General features: G+C 35.6%; 3 protein-coding genes across 7 annotated transcripts; all 3 read right to left on the bottom strand.

The window, feature by feature from the left end:
- Window positions 1-2507: 2507 nt before the first annotated feature.
- On the bottom strand, window positions 2508-7364 carry LOC115963257 (ruvB-like protein 1). 3 transcript variants are annotated; one of them, XR_004085773.1, is made up of 9 exons: window positions 7241-7364; window positions 5684-5836; window positions 5252-5331; window positions 4892-4997; window positions 4608-4667; window positions 3462-3561; window positions 3264-3355; window positions 3113-3174; window positions 2508-2993 (listed from the first exon to the last, which is right to left on the bottom strand). XR_004085773.1 is itself a non-coding variant. In XM_031082198.1 (9 exons), the coding sequence occupies exons 5-9, from the start codon at window positions 4616-4618 to the stop codon at window positions 2904-2906; spliced, it is 363 nt and encodes a 120-aa protein (XP_030938058.1). In that variant the 5' UTR covers window positions 4619-4667; window positions 4892-4997; window positions 5252-5331; window positions 5684-5836; window positions 7241-7364; the 3' UTR covers window positions 2508-2903. The 3 variants fall into 3 exon arrangements, 2 of the variants coding, with proteins under 2 accessions (XP_030938058.1, XP_030938059.1); XM_031082198.1 differs by having other exon boundaries at window positions 3113-3182; XM_031082199.1 differs by lacking the exon at window positions 5252-5331 and having other exon boundaries at window positions 3113-3182.
- An 888-nt stretch (window positions 7365-8252) lies between these two features.
- LOC115963258 lies at window positions 8253-10289 on the bottom strand. Its single transcript, XM_031082200.1, has 7 exons — window positions 10263-10289; window positions 9957-10022; window positions 9683-9763; window positions 9447-9515; window positions 9277-9373; window positions 9066-9177; window positions 8253-8543 (listed from the first exon to the last, which is right to left on the bottom strand). The coding sequence occupies exons 4-7, from the start codon at window positions 9456-9458 to the stop codon at window positions 8450-8452; spliced, it is 315 nt and encodes a 104-aa protein (XP_030938060.1). The 5' UTR covers window positions 9459-9515; window positions 9683-9763; window positions 9957-10022; window positions 10263-10289; the 3' UTR covers window positions 8253-8449.
- A 1-nt stretch (window position 10290) lies between these two features.
- On the bottom strand, window positions 10291-17688 carry LOC115963256 (leucine-rich repeat extensin-like protein 5). Of its 3 annotated transcripts, none has more exons than XM_031082194.1 (7): window positions 17501-17688; window positions 17033-17390; window positions 16884-16917; window positions 12078-12174; window positions 11508-11906; window positions 10457-11260; window positions 10291-10355 (listed from the first exon to the last, which is right to left on the bottom strand). In XM_031082194.1, exons 2-6 carry the CDS (start codon window positions 17169-17171, stop codon window positions 10469-10471), a joined length of 1461 nt encoding a protein of 486 aa, XP_030938054.1. In that variant the 5' UTR covers window positions 17172-17390; window positions 17501-17688; the 3' UTR covers window positions 10291-10355; window positions 10457-10468. The 3 variants fall into 3 exon arrangements, with proteins under 3 accessions (XP_030938054.1, XP_030938055.1, XP_030938056.1); XM_031082195.1 differs by lacking the exon at window positions 17501-17688 and adding an exon at window positions 12271-13034 and having other exon boundaries at window positions 17033-17085; XM_031082196.1 differs by lacking the exons at window positions 16884-16917; window positions 17033-17390; window positions 17501-17688 and adding exons at window positions 12271-13034; window positions 15516-16353.
- Window positions 17689-19619: the final 1931 nt, after the last annotated feature.

The raw sequence follows: 19619 nt of genomic DNA on the forward strand, positions 1-19619 counted from the left end.
ACTTTTTGGTTTTTGTTGAATGTACTTGTAATTCTTAATCCAATGTACCTTTATGGAGATTGTGATTTGAGTAGTATGGTTAGAACTACACATTAAGCGTGGTTGGGCATGTTTAGAATGTTGATATTAAGAATGCCTTTTGCTGCAATGTAAGTGCATTTGAATTGTAAAACCATGTTTATGCAGAGACCGTAAAAGATTCTATAGTTTGGTGCCTATTGAGAGCACGTTTTGATGTAATTTAAGTGCATTTACATTCTCGGCTTCTCTGCCTCTCAATGACTATTTATAGATTACATTCTCAGCAATTTCTCAGTTTCTGCTTTACCTATTGAGCAGTTTTGTACGCCCAGGGGAGTAAAAAAAAAAAAAATTCCCCAGTGGAAATCGAGTCTTTGAAACTTGAGTTCCACTGGGGAAATATTTACCCCAAATGCTCTGTTTTTGTAGGCTCTCGGCCTAAACAGAGCATTTGGGGGGGGAAAAAAATTTCCCAATAGGAACTCGAGTCTTTAAGACTCGAGTTCCTATTGGGAAATTTTTTTCCCCCAAATGCTCTGTTTTTGTATGCTCTCGGCCTAAACAGAGCATTTGGGGGTTAAACAAAATTCCCCACTAGGGACTCGAGTCTTAAAGACTCGAGTTTTTAGTGGGAAATTTTTGTCCCCGAAATGCTCTGTTTTTGTAGGCTTTCGGCCTAAACAGAGCATTTGGGGGGGGGGGAATTCCCTAGTGGAACTCGGTCTTAAGGACTCGAGTTCCTATTGGCAAAATTTTTTTCCCCCAAATTCTCTGTTTTTGTAGGCTCTCGGCCTAAACAGAGCAATTGGGGGAAAAAATTTCCAAATAGAAACTCGAGTCTTAAAGACTCGAGTTTCTATTTGGAAATTTTCCCCCAATGCTCCGTTTTTTTGTAACCTCAGCCCTACACCAGAGCATTTGGGGGGAAAAAAATTTCCCACTAGAAACTCGAGTTAAACCCTAGGCAAAAACTTAGCTTCACCTAATTGCAACGGGAATAATCACCTTTAGTGTGATTTAGTGGTAAAAAGGCCAATTTGTGGTTTCGTTCTTTAGCTAAAGGCATACATAACGACGATCAAAGGAGATTTAGTCTTCTGTGTGGATACAAGAAGTATCGGATTAAGGATTACAATATATCTTCAAACAAAGCTAAACCATATATTGGGACAGTAATATGATTGATCTGGGCAAAAACAAGATATTAATTTTTTTTCCCAACTCTTGTAATTTTTTTTAAAAATATTTCATTGGTCCAAAAAAGGAATCGCAAGTGTGTTTATTGCACCGAACCTACTTAAACTCAACTCATCATAGTATTGGGTCATCCGCACAACAATGAGGCTTGTCACTACTCGAATTTATAACTCTAGACTTTGCAAGTATGATGAGTCACAAGAACTTTTTACCACTAAGTTAATCTTACAAAGAATTTTGTAATTTTTTTTATTTGGCGCGAATTTCACTTTTTTATAATTTTCTTAGATTTTGCATCAAATGAATGTTTTATAACTCCTAAGTCATTACAAACTTTGTTAATGAACCCTACTTTAAATGGTTTTTTTTTTTTTTTTTAACATAAAGGGTGAAATTGTGGATTCAAATCAACTAAGTATGTCAATGATATATTAATAAGAGCAAATATCTTAACATGTATTATTAAAAAATCTTTTGGGTGGCAATCGCGACTTCTTGGAGAAAAGTGCAACATTCTTGAAAGTGGTTGGGGGCAAGAGGGGTGTGGCTAGTGACCTAGCCACATCGCTGACTTGTTGAGAGGGTTTTCGAGCATTTTGATCACCCCAAGAGATGCAGCCGTTGTGGATGCCAACATAGAAGCCACTTATGGTTTGTCAGATCAAAGCTTTGATAGTGGCAAGGCTGGGGTGAAAGTAAGTGACAACGAGGGTTGGGGAGAGCAATGTGGTTAGTGTGATGAGGAAGAAGAGAGCGTGAGAGTGCAGGAGAAAGAAAGAGGTCGAGAAAAAAAAAAATGAAAACACATTAAAGAATTTTTTGTGTTTTGGTATTTGCATAATAAAAATAAAGTGAGCATTTTTAAGTTTGCGTAATTGAAATGACCTGGCCAAACTTTTTATTTTTTTTATCTGCCTACGTATAAGAAAATAATCTTTCACTCTATAGACGAGTTCGGATGATTATGTCCTGCAATACTCTCCACACATAACCCTTAAGAATGTCTATGTGCAAAGGAATGAAAGGATACATACTATCTCATTCACCATCAAAACCAAATTATTAGTTTTTCCTTCTTTCATAATTTCAGGAAACCCACGTTTGATGTTGAAATTGGACTTATATAGTAATGGTTTAACAACTCGAGCAATATATATATATATATATATATATATATCTTCCAATTTACCCTTGATCACTATCTCTTCAAGTAGCATGTGAAGCACAGGAGTCAGGAAGAAAATATAAAGCAATGGCTACTTCCATGCTGTAAATAAAGCTCACACAGATTCGCATAAAAATTGGTAAATAAAGTAAAGAATTAGTGATCATCACATAACTGGGTTAGTAATTTTCCAGGGTAAATATGAAGTGTATTTGAAAGCTTAGTTCCATACACCGATGCATTCATTAACAGAATGGTGCAACAACTAGAGTTTCACCACTTGCATTGCTGCTGACAGCATAACCATGACACTACTCATGTGACAAATACAAATTTCCCGTAGCTTGGAACACTTTGAAACATTTCGCCTTTACACACATTAATTATCAACGAAGCCAAAGTCTTTGACCAAAACCTCCTGCTCTTTCAAAACCCACGACAGAGAAGCTAACCGAACCTAAATAATGCTACTTCCAAATCCAGACTACCTTTGACATTCAGGGAAAATTGTTTAGAATTTTCATGAAATGTATTTTTCCTGCTGCGCTTGAAGAAGTCTTGCTGAAGACTTTGCATCCATATAGAGAGCTTTCACTTCCTCAATATCCGCCTATAAATCATATAAATTGAAACAAAATTACTAATGTAGTTGATGGAAGAAGAATTCTGCAATATTTTAAATCATCTTCAATCACATTGATTACAGATTAATCCAAATTATATTATCACCTTGCAGATATTGTCACGGCCATTCATTTTTGCCATAATAGTGGAGGGCGATAACAGCTGAACTGCATTCCTGAAGAGATGACAGAAGCGTCACTAAATATCTTTTGAGGGATGGGACTCAGAAACAGCAAATCTAAAGATTAAGCCAAACCTTAAGGATGCTTGTAGACCAATGTCACCCAGGTAAGCCAAACTTTCGTCATCTATTACTAGGTCCTCCACATTTGCACGGAGAGCCAAAATCTGACAGTAATAAAGACCAAAAATATCAGTATGTGGACAATGATAATATGGTTAGGAGTTGAAGAGAAATTGTAGGCAGTGAGAGAACACAAAATTTGGGTTGAACCTTTATCATGTCAGCAACATCATAAGTCTGTGTTCGGATAATAACCAACCGGTCCAACAAGTCGACAGGTATGCCATGAGGACAGTTCATATCAGTCCCTCTGCATGAAAACAGATTCATATTCAGAAATTTTTATAAGATTCCTGTTCAGAATTTAAAACATCAAAGTAACTTAAGTCAAGGTTTCTAGGCAACTATGAGGTAAGGCCCAGATGACAAAAGCATTATTGTTTGTAGACCACTAAAAACACAAAAGATCAAAGTAATTAAAGCATCACATACAAGAATTAAAATATGTATATATATATATATATATATAAGCAACCGCTGTCACACATGCCACCAACCTCCATCACTTGCACAAAATCAATTTAACCACCATTTTCATCCAAGCAGGTAAACCCCCACCACTGAGCCCATCTACAACAGAACTTGTCCAAGCACCACAAGAGGTGCAGAACTAGGTTTCCCTTGAACCCCACAAAAACATTTTGAGAGCTGGAAATTGCCTTTTCTAACAAAATAAGCGTAGCTATACAGGGACTTAAAAAGCATCTAACATCTTTGGAGGCACTTGGTAACACGATAGTAGATCACACTCAGTGGTTAATTTGGGAATATTAATTGAATTAATCATAACTACTGTATCAAGCAATCTATGTATAGGTACAAATATGTAACATGGATGATATAATTTTCAGGATGGTTCAAACAATTGTTTCAACAATGGAAGTGCAGACCTGACCACAAATTTGCATAAAATGAGGCAAAACTTCCGAATATCTTCTTTAACAAAACCATCACATTGTGTTTACCACTTGATAATTGAGGATCTCTTGTATGGAGGAGCATATATTGACCATATAAACATACGTAAAATGTATATTCAGTCATAGAAAAAAGGGGGTAGTCTGTCTTATACTATGGCATGAATTTTAATTAGTTCCAACATCACAAAATCCCCATGCCATCAATCAAGGAAATGCACTGTATGACATTTTTATAAAATAAAAAAATTATTTAATAAACCATCAGATCAGACTATAACTTGTCTTAGTCAAAAAAGAACTTTCATTCTTTTCTTTTTTTTTTTCAGAAAACCCTCCAAAATAGCTAACAAACAGAATATTTATACAATATTCTTACCTTAGCAGCATCCTCAGGGTTGTTCTTCACAGGTGGATAAGCAAGCCATGCATCCATCACCTAATCATCACAGAATAACTATTGCATTAACAATGAGCACCACAATAGTGGCAATGTCTTTATAGCATGCACCGTCACAAAACAATGTGAAGTGCTATTATAAGAGAGCAAAATACCAAATCCATCTAAACATCTAAGCAATCAAATTTTGAAAAATGTGTCAGATTGTAAGTGATTTTAACTTGCTGAAAATCCACTTGTTCACTCAAGAAAGAATAAATTACCGTAAATCCAACTCTTGCTGATGGAGGCAAAGTTTTTGGATAGTCTTGCATCATACATTCTAGTCTTGTCGAGGATTTAAATGAAGTTTTGCTAGCATCTTTGTATCTGCAGTAAGATACCATAGAATATAGGATTTAATGATAAACAAAAAGTAGAACTAGTATGTATGAACCAAAAGCAATGCTTATATACATTAAGCTCAGTCTCACTCTTTCTCTCTCTCCTAGTTCTCTTTTCTTTCCCTTTTTTTCTTTGGCTGAGCAAAATATGATTGAATGAACCACCCAACTCCACCCCCCACTTTACCACTTAGAACAGGCCTAATGGTTACAAATCCTATAAGAAGCTCAACAACTTACTAAGCCAGCAAGAGTCACAAGCTGATAAGTTCAACCAACTTAAGAGGCATTAAATTCTAGCCATATCATCCTTGGGTCGGCTGCAGTCATAAGAGAAATTCAAGCAAGTTCAAGAGTCAGTTACGTCTCGTCAGATAATTTCTGTAACGCATTTCCCTCATAGGTCAAACAAATATGCAGCTTAAATTCTATATATTTTGATGGCATATGCTTCACACAATGTCGATATGGCATTTATGAAAGAAATGCTGCAATTACTAACTACACTCACAGTCAAAAATTTGAAATGCGCAACTATCTTGAATCCTGATCTCATATGGAACACACATAGTCAGGAAATGTCCAACACTATTATTATAAATCAGTATGTCACTTATGAATTTAAGAATATGCAACATACACAAAAGAACTAGTAGCTAAATGAAAACAGACCTGAACTATCTCCTTTTTGTGAACCTCTCCTTTAGGAAGTGGAACATACTCTTCTGCTTCAAGGTCAAATTCTGTAGCGAAAGCATCACTTCTGCCCACCCTCTTTACTGCTCCACTATTTGCTTCAATATACATAACATCACCAACAGCCACCTGCAACATTGTATCAGGTAAACCAAAAAAGGATCAAACTATAATCAATTTTTTAATTAGATTCTCCTTTTGAGCACACCAAACCCCAGGTTAAAAGTTTTAAAATAATTAAATAAAAACAGCAGGAAAATGAAGAACAGGAATCAAAGTGACATGACATCAGATTGAGTTGCCTGTCCTACGTTTAAAAGAAAATTAAAATTAAAAATAAAACAGAAATTAGCCCCAAAAACAAACGACCTGGCATACTCAAGCACATGTTGCAACACTAGTAATACTGAATTTTTTATTAGGAAAAAAAGGGACGTAAAGTATACAGAAGATGTGTACAAAGGTTCACCTAAAGACCACATTTAAGATTCATCTTGTCTAGAAAGTCTATTTATAAACCCAAAAAATGAGGATGCAGCCAAAAGCAAGCAAGCAAACATTCACTCATACTGCTATCATTTTGTTCTCTACAAATCACCCATGTTATATGTAGAGTAGCATTCCATATTGATCCGTTACTTTGCCCTCCAAACATAAGGAACAAATCAGTAACCTTTGAAGGTATCACCCACTCAAAATAAAGAAAACGTAAAAGACTCTGATTGCTCAAATAAGACTCTGATTCCACTATTTTCCCAAAGTCATGTACTCCCAATTTGGATCAATAATATGGCCAGAATAACTAATTTCGTTTACGTCATCTGTACCAACCAATTATTGGGCTCATTTAGATGCAACTCTCTAACCAAAGAATATCTCATTCTGCAACACTGCCATCCAAAATCAGTTATGATTCTAAAAGGAATGCTAATAAGACCATATATTCTTTAAAGTTGACTGACAGCTAGGGACCATATATTCAGTGGAGCTATCAACTAGGTCTTTCATCTATCCCAATCATAGAGTAATGCCTTTTTTACACATGGCAAAACTGATTGGAAAGCAGTCAAGCACAATACTACACTATAATCTAGGAAAGTGAAAATTTCAAAATACATGCTTTTATTAATGTCTCTGAACATATGATGGAATAAGAGTACAGGTAATCATGACTAATTGACCATCTGCTTCCAAATTCAAAAGGTCTAAAATAGTCCATAAGTTGCACAAATTTCTAATCAATTAGAAAATTTCCAGCAAATTAGTTTGTTCCAAACACAGAGGGGTCTATAGATGATGGCTAAGCCATTCTCGCATAGGCAAGGACATGGGAAACCTTTTACATCTCTTGTATACTTCCCATATACTTGGATTGTGGCCCTTTGCTCTTCTAATGAATATTTTTTACTTATCACAAAGTGTACACTCAAAAACATGATTCATACAGTAGAAGTCTCAATAACTATCCCCCACTTTAGCATAAAAATATTGCACACATATCCTAAGGATGCCATTTTAGAAGGATCGGATTACCTTTAAAATTTTGAGCACCAGCACCAATAAATTGTATAGCCCGAGAATTCATGGTACCAAACTTTACATCCTTGCAAGAATCATATAACCCTTCACCAAAACTGTCAGTTACGTAAAAATCAATCCCATCCAGTCATATTGTTATTAACCCGAAAAAGGAATGAGTTTCATAAATAAAGTTAAATGTTTACGTGCACCATTATGTATCTATCTCCAATAAGACATACACACATGTATGTATGTCACACACACCCACTTTAACAATACCCTCTTGCAGCACAACCCAGTAACAAAAATCAATTGAAACATGCTATGCTTCTCTTCAAGTTTCATGATAGCTAATTATTCATTTCATATTAACCAAAGCAACAATGTCATAGACATGTATTTATCAAAGAAAAAAAATTCATAGAAATGTAAAAACTCCACCTGGTATTTCCATGTTTCAAAATTCTTCCAGCCAAAAAAGTTATTACAAAAATATTTTGACAGAAGAAAATATGGTGCATAAATAGAAACTTTCATCATGTCAGGTATCAAAAGTTGCATATACTCTCTTTGAGGTCGCTGGTTAAGTTTCAGGAAGATTGGTCTCCCATGTTTTTGCTGTGTTCAATCACGTTTTCAGTTCAATTCCTGAATAGTATTTTTACATTATAACACAATATATTTTCCTACAAGTAATAAAAATTTATTCAGAGAGAGAGTACTTTCATGCACACTAGATGTGAACACAGCATTAAGATTACAAGCTCCAATCGTTATAAATGAAAAGAAAGGGAATCAATAAAATCTATAATAGAATGCCAATCACTAATGCCTATGGTTTGGGACCAATCAAACAATGATTTCAAAAAGCTTCTCTTGTACCTCCACAACAGTTAACCTAGAAATAGCACATTAATGAGAATCTGAATATTGCTCAAAAGGAGACAACTCGGAACAATCAATAGAAAGTCCAATAATAATTAGAGTAAATTCTCAGCCCTTCTATGCTTATTAGAGCTCAAAATGCACTAATTACTGCAGTCCATTTACTTATGGAAGAATAAATAACATATGGTTAATTTACTTATAAAAAACAAATAGTTTTTCAGAAAATACTAAATATGGTTAAGAACACCATATAGTGGAGAAATGGAGAAAGGGTGTGAGATCAATTTTCTCAACAAAAGGGGGGAAAAGTCATGGATAAAAGTTTTATTCCTTTCAAAATCCATGTACCATAATATATTCTACCACCATGCCACGATACTTCTTATGTTCCTCCTCTTTGGTGCCTTCCAACTGATCTGCAAGGGCCCTACAAATTAACAAGAGCAAACAACTTAAAACTGCATTTAAAAGAAAAAGGTTTGCACACAAATATATTTTTGTTGGTCAAGACTAAGAGTCACCGATAGTGTACCAGAAAAGCTACTTATCAAACAATGATTTATATATATATTTATATACACATATACACAAGAGATGCTGAAAACTCTATGCATGTGTGCAAACATTAAATGCAACCTTACAATATCCATAGTAGTGCATATAGATTATTATTCAACCTTACAATATACATATAGATTATTATGCAACCTTACACAGAATCTTGTCATTTATATATTTATTATTCAGATTACATAAACCACATGTCAGCATATAGATTCAAGGCCATTTAACTACATTAAGGCTAGTACTGTTATTATAGGAAATACGCAAAGAAAAAGAAGCAAATAAATGAAAGAAGAAAAGAACAAGAGAAATTATGAACACAACCTAGAGAATTTTACCATCTTTTAGTCATTTATGCAATCAAAAAATTAGAGATATAGCTGACCTGATGGGAGTTAATTCCTCAGGAAGATGGGAATTATGGGATACATCCTTGTTTATCCCCTTTGATGACTGTGCAGCAAATTCCATTAGCAAAGCAGCAAATAGGAGTAGAACTGCAAGGAGTCAACCTTAGATTAAAACCCACCAAAAACAAGAAGGAAAGAGAGTTAAGCAAATTTACAATTTCCAAGGAACTGAACAAGCAATCATACATGGCCCCAACAAAGCTATTCCGGTGGCAAACAATGACCCAAAAAGTTGGCCAACTGTGGCACCAGCACCAATGAACCCAAACAATCTTGAACCTGACTGAATACAGAACAAGTTAAATATGAATCAAAATATCAACTTGTTATCAGATATCTTGTGGCAGCAAACAGACCTCGCTGTCCATAACATCAATTACTCTTGCCCAAGTTGAAGAAATTGTTATTAGATTAAGCAGAGCAACCTTCAAAAAAGCAAAAATTCCCGTGAAGATCTAAATTTTGGAAGTACTCTACAATATCTAAAAGTCAATAAATAATAAGTAGACCTTAAAAAATAAGATTACTGTCATACCCAAAGGAAGAATGCAATAATTACAGTCAGCAACATAGCATATTAGGTCCTACATACCTCAAACAAGTGATCAAAGAAAAAGTGTGTTAAACAACCAGCAGTGATCAACAATAAGCATTGCTTCCTAGTAAGTGGTACCTGCAGTATAAAACCAAACAAGACTATATTACTACACTTAGCAGCAGAATGACTTACAAAAGTAATTACTCACTTTTATTTCCTAGAACTAAGAGGCAAATTACTTGGTGCAGTGCAACTATTTTAAATTAATGCAGCTAAGTACATGTATGAAACCCACATTATATATGGAAAAATGCAATTGCTTACTCACCCTTCTTCATTGTCATCACAACTTTATCAAGCCCATCAATAACTTGCTCTACCAACAAATCCAATCCTCAAGGCAGTCAATACACAGCGCAAAAGTGAACAAAATCAGTAACAATTATATATATTTAAAAATTCATTTTACAACAAAATCTATAACAAAAAGACATAAAACATATTGTGTTAGAAGCATAAAGATTCATTAATCTCTAATCTTAGAAAGGGCAGCTCCATCCATCAATTAAAAGAATTCACTAATGCATATTGAAAAGTCGATATTATGGTCCAATTCCATGACTTTAGCACTTACTCAAGGTTCACCAATTTTGCATTTTTTAACCCTTGTGTAATGTTTGGGCGGGGGAGGAGGCTGCGGGGCATCATCCTTAGGCTCATCATCATGCTGCAAATTCCATTAGATGCATGCAATCAAGATTCGGTATAATGATCAGAATAAAGTGAACTACAAAATATATCATTACATTCTAATTAATGTTATCATACCATAGAGCTGCCTCAGTGTCCTATTTTGTGTCCACCTGTCCCACAAGTTGGTGCTCTTCTAGTGCGTTGCGGTCTACCTCGTGGGGGTGAGGGCTGATGACGGGGGTGCTCGTCTGATACATCAGTATGTGGCTGTAGAGAGTTAATCCCAACCGGAGGTCCCAGAGGGTCAGATGAGGATGCGGTAGGTGGGTAATAATGCTCTATGTAGAGGCCAGGAATGGGTGCAGTAGAGCTGGTAGGTGGGTAAGAGGGTGTCTCGAGGAGTATAGGAGGGGTCACATTTTGATCAATACTGAGATCAAAATCAGGCTGCGAAGGTGGGCTGGGTGAAGGGACCTTGGGCTGAGGAGGTGCATTTGGAATGTGTGGAGGGACCTTAGGTTGAGAAGATGAGTGTGGGATGGGTGCAGGCATCTCAGGACTAGTTACAACCCGAGGGGTTGTTGCACGCCAACCACGGCCCATGGCTGCACTTGTGCTTGGGCTTGCTGTAGCAGGCATACCACGGCCCCTGGTTGCACTTGTGTTTGGGATTGCTATAGCAGGCCGACCATAGTCCCTAGCTGCGCTTGTGCTTGGGCTTGCAATAGCACGCTGAGCACGGGTCCGTGTACTTACGGGTGCTACACTTGTGCTTGGGGTTGCAGTAGCTGTTGGTTTAGTCTCATGCCCATTGTTTGCCTGCCCATTTGCTGCAGGACCACCACCAAGGCCAGCCACATTATTTAGGACACGCCGGACATGGTTGTGAGCTTCGCTGCCTTCAGGAAGCATCGCCAACAACGCTAAATGGCTTTGAATCTGAAACGGAAAAAGAACCAGTACAATCATATTTAAGACAGTTATATATCAATTAATGAATGGGTAATATAGTACTTATTAATCTACTCAAATACTCAACTAAAAACTAACAGTTTTATTAGAATACTATATGTAACAGAAACTCTTTAATCAGATTTGCTGAAAAATTCATAGAAATTGATTCTACGTTCATACATGTACTCAAGTAAAACGAAATAGGCAATAAAATCTAATTAGAACACATTACCATTATATCTAATTTAGCATTGTTGCGGTTGACATACTTTCGAGTGACCAGACGGTACCAGACGTAATAGGCATGATCGCGGGGCATCTCACCAATCTGAGGAGGTGCATGACAAACTTGTTGTCGCCTCATTTCCCATGAAATGATATACAGTCCATGCTCCTCCCTCCAATTCCTTTCCACCTTCCCACGTAAGTCTATTTTATGCAGTCTATCATCATAGACAACATCGTCAGGCTGCTGCTGCGCCAACCCAAACTGTCGAAGAACATGATCCGGGTGGTGTCTCTCTACTATGCAAAAACACACAAGCAGCACCCTTGCTGTCCACGTATCCCTCCCTGCAACACAGAATTCAGGAAGGTGACCGAAGTCTGCCTCGTATGGCTGCCACACAATCTACAATAGAAACAAAAAACAATTATCATAGCATCTTAAAAAGTGAAACAAGGGAGAACACATAGATAAAGGAAAAAATAAAAATTTTAACAAAAGATATGTTAAAGGATGAAGCAATCATATTCTTAAGGGAAATTATTATAACCAAATCGAATTTTTGAATATTATTACCTGATCTGGCTGCATTGTCACTAATTGCTCGCGATAGTGGACCAAGGCCGTGCCGGATGGCCTACTCTTCGAGCTTGGCACCCGCACCCACACCCACCTACAATTACGAGCGAATAACATAAGAACGATAATATAATTTAGTTATTAAGAAGAGTACATTGCATAACAAACTAAATATTAGGAAAATACTTACTTAAATGCAAGTGGAGCATATGGCCATGGGCCATAATCACATCCAGGTGGGAGCTCTATCCTCGGGCACAAGAATGGCAACCTTGCCCATGCCCAATACTAGACCAAGGTGCACGCCCCACCAATCTGCGATGCACTTTTCTCGCTTGCCCGACACAACTCCCTGTACAATCAGGCCAGGTAACCCCTACCCCAACTATACTGCCGTGGATCACTAAGGTTACGCATGAACTCCAAGAACATCAGATGCACCCTATCTCCTGACTTGTCCATGAAAAGTTTATCCCCTACTAGCGCTAAAATATAGCACCAGGCATACTGATATATCTGAATCTCCGTTGCGTCATGAGACAGTGGCGCTGCAATGGCCTCAACAAGTCGGATGATGAGAATTCTTTGGCCCACCAAAGTTTTATTGTCATTCGACGGAGTAAAACCAAGCAACTCCCTACACACTTGACTCCACTCCCCATTCTCCACAGCAATCGGCCCAACCAAGACCTCACCGTCTATAGGAAGTCTGAAAATCACCTCCACATCTTGTAGGGTGATTGACATCTCACCATGTGGAAGATGGAACGTATGAGTCTCCGGCTGCCATCGCTCAACTAGGGCCAATATTAGGCAATGATCTATCTCTCTGGAAGGGGCTCTAAACAATCCTTCCAACCTTAGCAATTTGATAATGTCAATCACCCGATTATCTTGCATTTGAACATTTGCCATCTCCTTAGTGCGACCACAGCACACAAGTGGGCCCGGGTCCTACAAAATCAATAAAAATTATAGCGGTTGTATCACTCTTGGGCTAAAATTTAGAGACCAGTAGTGTATTTTGGCTAAGGTATTAGACAACTTATTCTTTGGTGATTGAGGCCTTCATATGTCAACTATAGATTTATATTACTATTATTTGTTCTTAATATATAGTAAATATTACAAATATGCATTGTTTTTCCATGTACATGCAACTTATTTTCTTGAGAACCAATTGTTAAGATACTCGTCAAGAACCAATTTATTTCTGCAGCAGATATTCGTCAAGAACCAATTGTTAGGATGGTTAGGGTATTTACAAGCAGCTAATTATTAGAAACCGATTTATGCTTTAAGGACAGTGAGAATAGCTATCTAAGACTTAAAAACACACATACATACATATTTATGCTTTAAGGAAAGTTGAGACTAGCTATCTACAACATGCAAATATTGGGTTGTGTTCTAATCTATTTTTGAGAACTGGAAAAATAGTATTTAATTATTTTAAACTTCTGTTTCAATGTTAAGAATATATATATATATATATATTTAAGACTGATTCATTATTTTTCTTTTATGATTTATATGTTATAGTCCTTTCTTAATCTCTCCTAGGTGATTAAATGGATGCTAAGCAAGGGACAGGGAACCACATTGGGAACATATGGGCAACTAATACGAGCTTTAGATATGGACCATAGAGCAAAGGAAGCACACAAGGTTTGGGTACAGAAAATTGGCATGGATCTACATTCAGTTCCTTCGCAGCTGTGCAGACCCATGATATTTGTATATCATTGAAACAACATGCTAGAGGATCTTGTAAAGGTTTGCTTCTCCCTTTTTGCTACCAGTTGTTTGTTTTATGTTATAGTCCTTTGCTTCTCCCCATAACATATTTTTGTGATTTTGAAATAGTGAACATTTTCTAGGGAGGAGTTGAATAATAGAGTTGATATTGATGGAAGATTTGCGCTTGAATCCCAATAATGAAGTAACTCTTAAGAAGTGATAACTTTATATTTCTCTACCTATGTCCACTTATCTATCTCTCTGCATAAAATACAAGAAACATTAAATCTAACAATTAAAAGGAAAATTAGAAACAACCTGCTTGTCTGAAGCATGCAGAGTTTATTAGGTAAAATATTTATTACTAGTCAGTTGTTAAAATTCAGGTCTCTACTACTACTTAAAAAAAAAAAAAAAAGAGGTACTCTGTTATGAAAAAACAGATCCTTCCACCTGAAAGTTTCTAGCTCAAATACCTATGTTTGTAGTATGGATTTTAATTGACTTGCTCAAATAGTTAAACAACATTTCTGCAGCTCAACTAATACATCTTGTGAAACGGTGAAAATGCCTTAATGAGAACTATATTCATCTTCTACTATGAAAATGTTGCTTTATTTTCACAAGCAAGGATTTAGTGACAAACAGTATTAGTTTATGCCAATGAGCTCTAGCTCAAGTAGCACTTCCTCTCCCCATAAAAATCTGGGTTCAAGATTGACTTGTCACAAGTGTAGCTTAGCAAATAAAAGAAAAACATAGCTTATATATATGTGTGTGTAAATCTTTTGTTAAAATTTTAATTTGATTTACTATTGTTGTGCAAGTGATATTCTAAGCATGCAACATCCCTAGTTTTGCATGCCTAATCATATGTTGTAAACCTTTCATACCTTTTTTTTTCTCCTTACAATTATATCTTTTTCATCGCCTAAAAGGGTCACATCCTACCAATCATGGTGTACCCGATGCTTATCCCATTACTTTCCTTAAAGTATTTTCAAAGTTCTGAAACATTTATAAAGCATCTGATGTGATGGAAGTATCTAAAGAAATTCCATATCATTGTTAAGTATCTAAAACATTTAGAAGTGTTGACGTGAAGCAGTTGTTACCTAATCATGGAAATCTAACTGAAGTGGGTGCTATGCTGATTTGACTAATGCTTCCGTCTTATGTTTTCAAACTTTAGTTACTTACTGTTCAATGCTAGCAAAAATTGCTCTAAATGGCCTCTCATCATTCAATCAATTACACGGCCATTGATATTTGAGAAGAGCAGAAGGCAAATTGGTGTAATATTGTTAAATGGTAATCTTAGACACCTGATGCCTCTCCCATTTCTGCTTTTTTTTTTTTCAAGGGTCTTGTACTGTTTGGTTTTCTTTTTGTTGTCTACTGGGTAGCTAGGTGATTACTATTTTTTTTCACCTTTTGTGCCAAGTTATAAGTATTATTCTGGAAAATTGTATTACCTTTGTTTAATTTCGCTAGTTTATGTAACCAAAATAGAAGTAAGAGATTATTAGGTGCAGTGATTCTCTATTTCTTTCATGAGATGTGCTACCACTAACACTGAGCTACAAAAACCCAAAATTTCAAGAACCCAAAACAGAAAAGAACTCAAATTTACAATACCCATCACACAAATCAAAAAATCGCATAAAGAAAAAAAAGAAAAAGAGAACCCAGAACCTGAAAAGAGAGAGTACGAACAATGGGCTACGAACGGTGTGCTACGAACAGTGGGCTACAACCGGCGAGCTACGAACGGTGCGCTACAAACGGCGGGCAACGAATGGCAGGCTACGAACGGCTTGAGAGTGAGTGAGTGAGTTTGAGAGTGAGAGTGAGTGAGTGAGTGAGAGAGGGCGGAGTTTGAGGAGTTTGAGAGTGAGTTTGAGTGAGTGAGGTTGAAAGAGTTCCTGTCACTTTCAAATGTGCCGTTTGAAAGTGCTTCTGATTTTTGTTTTCGTGGTGGCCAAAAATCGAGTCTTATAGACTTGATTTGCCGTGGCTCCACGTGGCATTTTTGTCCACGTAAGGAATAATCAAAATAACGAACTCGAGCTTTAGAAACTCGAGTTCTAAATCCGGCCAACTAACAAAATTATTGCCATAGTGAGTTTATTTAGCAAGGGTGTTCGTCGGGTTTGTATGTTGGGTTATAGAATGGTTGTATGGCAGTAGCTGGTTTGTATGTTGGGTTATAGGATGGTTGTAAGGTAGTAGCTGGATAGTGTAGTACAAGTGCCTAGTGCCTAGTGCCTGAGTGCGTAAGTGTAGATATGAGGCTTGCATATCATTGTTGAGTGTTGTAGGGTATACGGTTTGGTTAGTGTCAGTGGTTAGTGACTGTGCAAGGGCAGTTAGAGTTAGTTGCAGACCAGTGAGTTGGTGACAGCTGTGAGGTGTAATTGTGAGGTGTGGTTTATAAGAGACCAAGGAGTTGTACACGGGTTAATCAAGCAAAGTGTAATTCTGAAATACAATTTCTTCTTTCTTCTCTCTCCGTTCTTTTCTTCTTCTTTCTTTGTTCTTTTCTTTTCCTTTCTTTGTTTTTTTTTTTTTCCAATTCTTGGAGGCCTAGCTGACCTCAAATCCAGCTATACAATCAAACCATAGATTTCAATCCTAACATTCCTTAGCAAAACTAGTAGCGGATTATATGCTTTGTTAAAGAAACTTTCAGAAAGCATTTGGTTGCAAAATTTTAAAATAAAGTACTGGTTAAGAATACTAGAATACGCAAATTTAAGTCTTTATTTATGATAAATTAAAACTTCGCATTGATAAATTACAACAGAACACCCAATCCTCTAAAACTAAAGAACAATTGACTACTTAAATACAAGCATAATATGCATCTAAGAAACCAAAGCCATATAGAACATGTGTTATTGGCATAAAATTATAAATCAATAAAATTATTTATGTTTTATATTATTAATGATGAAATAAAATTGTTGATTTAACTATTAGAGGGCACAATTATTTACTTTTTTCAATTTAAACAAATATTTATTTCTATTTTTTTTGTTAAAGAATAATTTGTAAACTTACTTGAAATCTTTCCTAACCATCCCATTCCAAACTCCTGCAAAGGATCACACTAATTAGAACAACCAAATAGAGGGGAAAAAAAAAAAAAACAGAATATGGCTTTAAATAAAAGACTTGAAGGAAGAGATAACAATGTCATGGAAAAATACCATTTTGGCAATGGTGTCGTTTTCTACGTCTTCTTCTAATGCATTCCCAGTACATCTTCACAAATCTAAGTTCACAGTACTGGCGGAGACGAGCAAGCAAGAGAATGGGCGAGATTGGAGGTGGGAGAATCTCGGCCATGGAGTGGAGCACAGGGAACAGGGCTGGCTTGGGAGTGTTAAGGAATAAGTAGGAAGGTGGGAGAGTGGAAAAGAGTAAATGAAGGTATATGACTGTATGAGAGAAAAGTCAAACTAATAAAGGCCTGAAGGTAAGGTACACTGCGGTTTTCTTAATTACCCAACAAACGATAGGTTTTCTTTTTGCCTCTATACCTCTCCTCTCCATTGACACGCATCACTGAGAAAAAAAAAAAAAAAAGAGACGTTTTGAGGTATGTGGGTGATCTGAGAGAGTGCTTGTGTGTGAGACACAGAGAAAACGAAAAAGAAAACAAGTTAAATACATACTTATCTGCTTTCGGAATCAAGAACGAGGCAACGAGCAGAAGGACATGTTCTTCTTCTTCAAGAGGATTTTGAACTTAGAAAGAGTTAAAAGAGAGAGACAAGCAGAAGTGTGTAGAATGGGTTGTGGGGTAGATAGGGTAATAAATGGGGGAGATATTTAAATAAATTTATTACTTTTTTATTCTACCATCTTGGTTGTCTCTTACATTTTTGCATCTGCTAAATCATCCACGCAATCCGGCTGACGCCCAATATCTTTAGCTACAGGACTTGTCCCATCTAATTCTATCAGAAATCAAGAGATTTTATCTATTTGTTTAATTATTTTAATGTGATATGTGTTGCACTTTATACACGTGGTAGATAGCTAATGTTTCACATAAACTCAATAATTAATGTAGTAGATAATTAAGTGGAAAAATAAATAAATAAATAAGAAATATAAAAAAAAGAATAAAAATTTATGGGTTTAAGTAAGTTAATATTTAGTTGTTTAACTTTATTTTGATATATAAAAAAAAACTAAACTAAGTTAATTAAGTATTTATTTAGTTAATAGTTATTATTATTTTTAAATTTGATATATATTTATATAATGTGAAAAAATATAATTAACAATATATTAAAAATACTAAGAGGCTGTTTGGATTGAGTTTTTTGATAACTCAATTCTCTGTTTCCATAACTTATAACTCAAAAATGGTAGGACCCATAGTAAAAAGGTTGTTTGACCAAACGATAACTCTGTTTCCATCACTCAATTCTCTAATTTTTGAGTTATGAGTTATGGAAACTGAAAACAACAAAAGGCTGTTTTCAGTTTCCATAACTCATAACTCAATGGCATTTCCGTAAATAAACACACATGAGGGACCCACAACCGCAACTTTTGACCACCTTTTGATTTTTTTTTTTTTTGGGTTGGCGTTGGCTGTTTGTTTGTTTGTTTTTTTGTTTTTTTTTTTTTTTTTTTTTGGGTTGGCATTGTTCTTTTTTTTTTCTTTTCTGGTTAGCTGTTCGGTTTCTGGGTTGGCGTTTTTTTTTTTTTTTTTTTTTTTTTTTTTTTTTTTTTTTTTTTTTTTTTTTTTTTCTGGGTTGGCGTTGTTTCTTTTTTTTTTTTTTTTGGAATGGCGTTGTTCTTTTTTTTTCTTTTTCTTTTCTTTCCTGGGTTGGATGTTCGGTTTGGTTTATTATATATATATATTATATATATATATTAGCTTCGGTGAGTTGGGTGCTAAAAAAAAAAAAAATGTACTGGCTGACAGGTGTGGGACCCATGAATAGTGTGAAAAATTGAGTGATGAAAATAAAAGTGATGTTGCCAAATGAGTGTGAAAAAATGAGTGATGAGTGATGAGTGATGAGTGATGAGTTATGAGTGATGAGTGATGAGTGATGAGTGATGGAAATTGAGTGACGGAAATAGAGTGATGAAAAATCCTTACCCAAACAGGCCCTAAATCATCCAAGCAATCCGGCTAAGGCCCAATATCTTCAGCTACAAGACTTGTCCCATCTAATTCTATCAGAAATCAAGAGATTTTATCTATTTGTTTAATTATTTTAATGTGATGTGTATTGTACTTTGCACACGTGTTAGATAGCTTATGTTTCACATAAACTCAATAATTAATGTAGTGGGTAATTAAGTGGAAAAATAAATAAATAAGAAATATATAAAAAAAAGAATAAAAATTTATGGGTTTAAGCAACTTAATATTTAGTTGTTTAACTTTATTTTGATATTAAAAAAAACTAGACTCAGTTAATTAAGCATTTATTTAGTTAATAGTTACTATTACTCTTAAATTGGTATATGTTTATATAATGTGAAAAAATATACTTAACAATATATTAAAAATATAAATAAATATATTTTTAGAAAATTTTTAATCACCGCACCTACACCCAACTTTTTCAAAAATTGCCGAGTCTCGCAACCACACCCGAAAACGCACCGTGCTTCGTGGGGCCTCACACCTAGCTTTCACATTTTTGACAAAGCATGGGATTCTCTAATGTACTCTTTTTATTTTTTTAATGAATAATGTACTCCTTGTTCTCACTCACTCTCTCAACAACAATAATATTGCCGAACTTTATCTTCAGGACATTT

This window comes from Quercus lobata, chromosome 10, assembly GCF_001633185.2.
Source record: "Quercus lobata isolate SW786 chromosome 10, ValleyOak3.0 Primary Assembly, whole genome shotgun sequence".
Classification (NCBI taxonomy): domain Eukaryota; kingdom Viridiplantae; phylum Streptophyta; class Magnoliopsida; order Fagales; family Fagaceae; genus Quercus; species Quercus lobata.

What these genes read in the sequence shown, in the direction of transcription:
- LOC115963257 (XM_031082199.1), bottom strand. An exon ending in ATGTTGCTGACATGATAAAG is followed by an intron (nt 3,356 to 3,461) that starts GTTCAACCCAAA and finishes TATTACTGTCAG; the next exon opens with ATTTTGGCTCTCCGTGCAAA. An exon ending in GGTCTACAAGCATCCTTAAG is followed by an intron (nt 3,183 to 3,263) that starts GTTTGGCTTAAT and finishes TCATCTCTTCAG; the next exon opens with GAATGCAGTTCAGCTGTTAT.
- LOC115963258 (XM_031082200.1), bottom strand. An exon ending in AATAGCTTTGTTGGGGCCAT is followed by an intron (nt 9,178 to 9,276) that starts GTATGATTGCTT and finishes GACTCCTTGCAG; the next exon opens with TTCTACTCCTATTTGCTGCT. An exon ending in GAGGAATTAACTCCCATCAG is followed by an intron (nt 8,544 to 9,065) that starts GTCAGCTATATC and finishes GTTAATTTGTAG; the next exon opens with GGCCCTTGCAGATCAGTTGG.
- LOC115963256 (XM_031082194.1), bottom strand. Translation starts at nt 17,171, where the DNA reads ATGGCCGAGATTCTCCCACCTCCAATCTCGCCCATTCTCTTGCTTGCT. An exon ending in TGACAATGCAGCCAGATCAG is followed by an intron (nt 11,907 to 12,077) that starts GTAATAATATTC and finishes TTTCTATTGTAG; the next exon opens with ATTGTGTGGCAGCCATACGA. An exon ending in ATGCTAAATTAGATATAATG is followed by an intron (nt 11,261 to 11,507) that starts GTAATGTGTTCT and finishes TTTCCGTTTCAG; the next exon opens with ATTCAAAGCCATTTAGCGTT.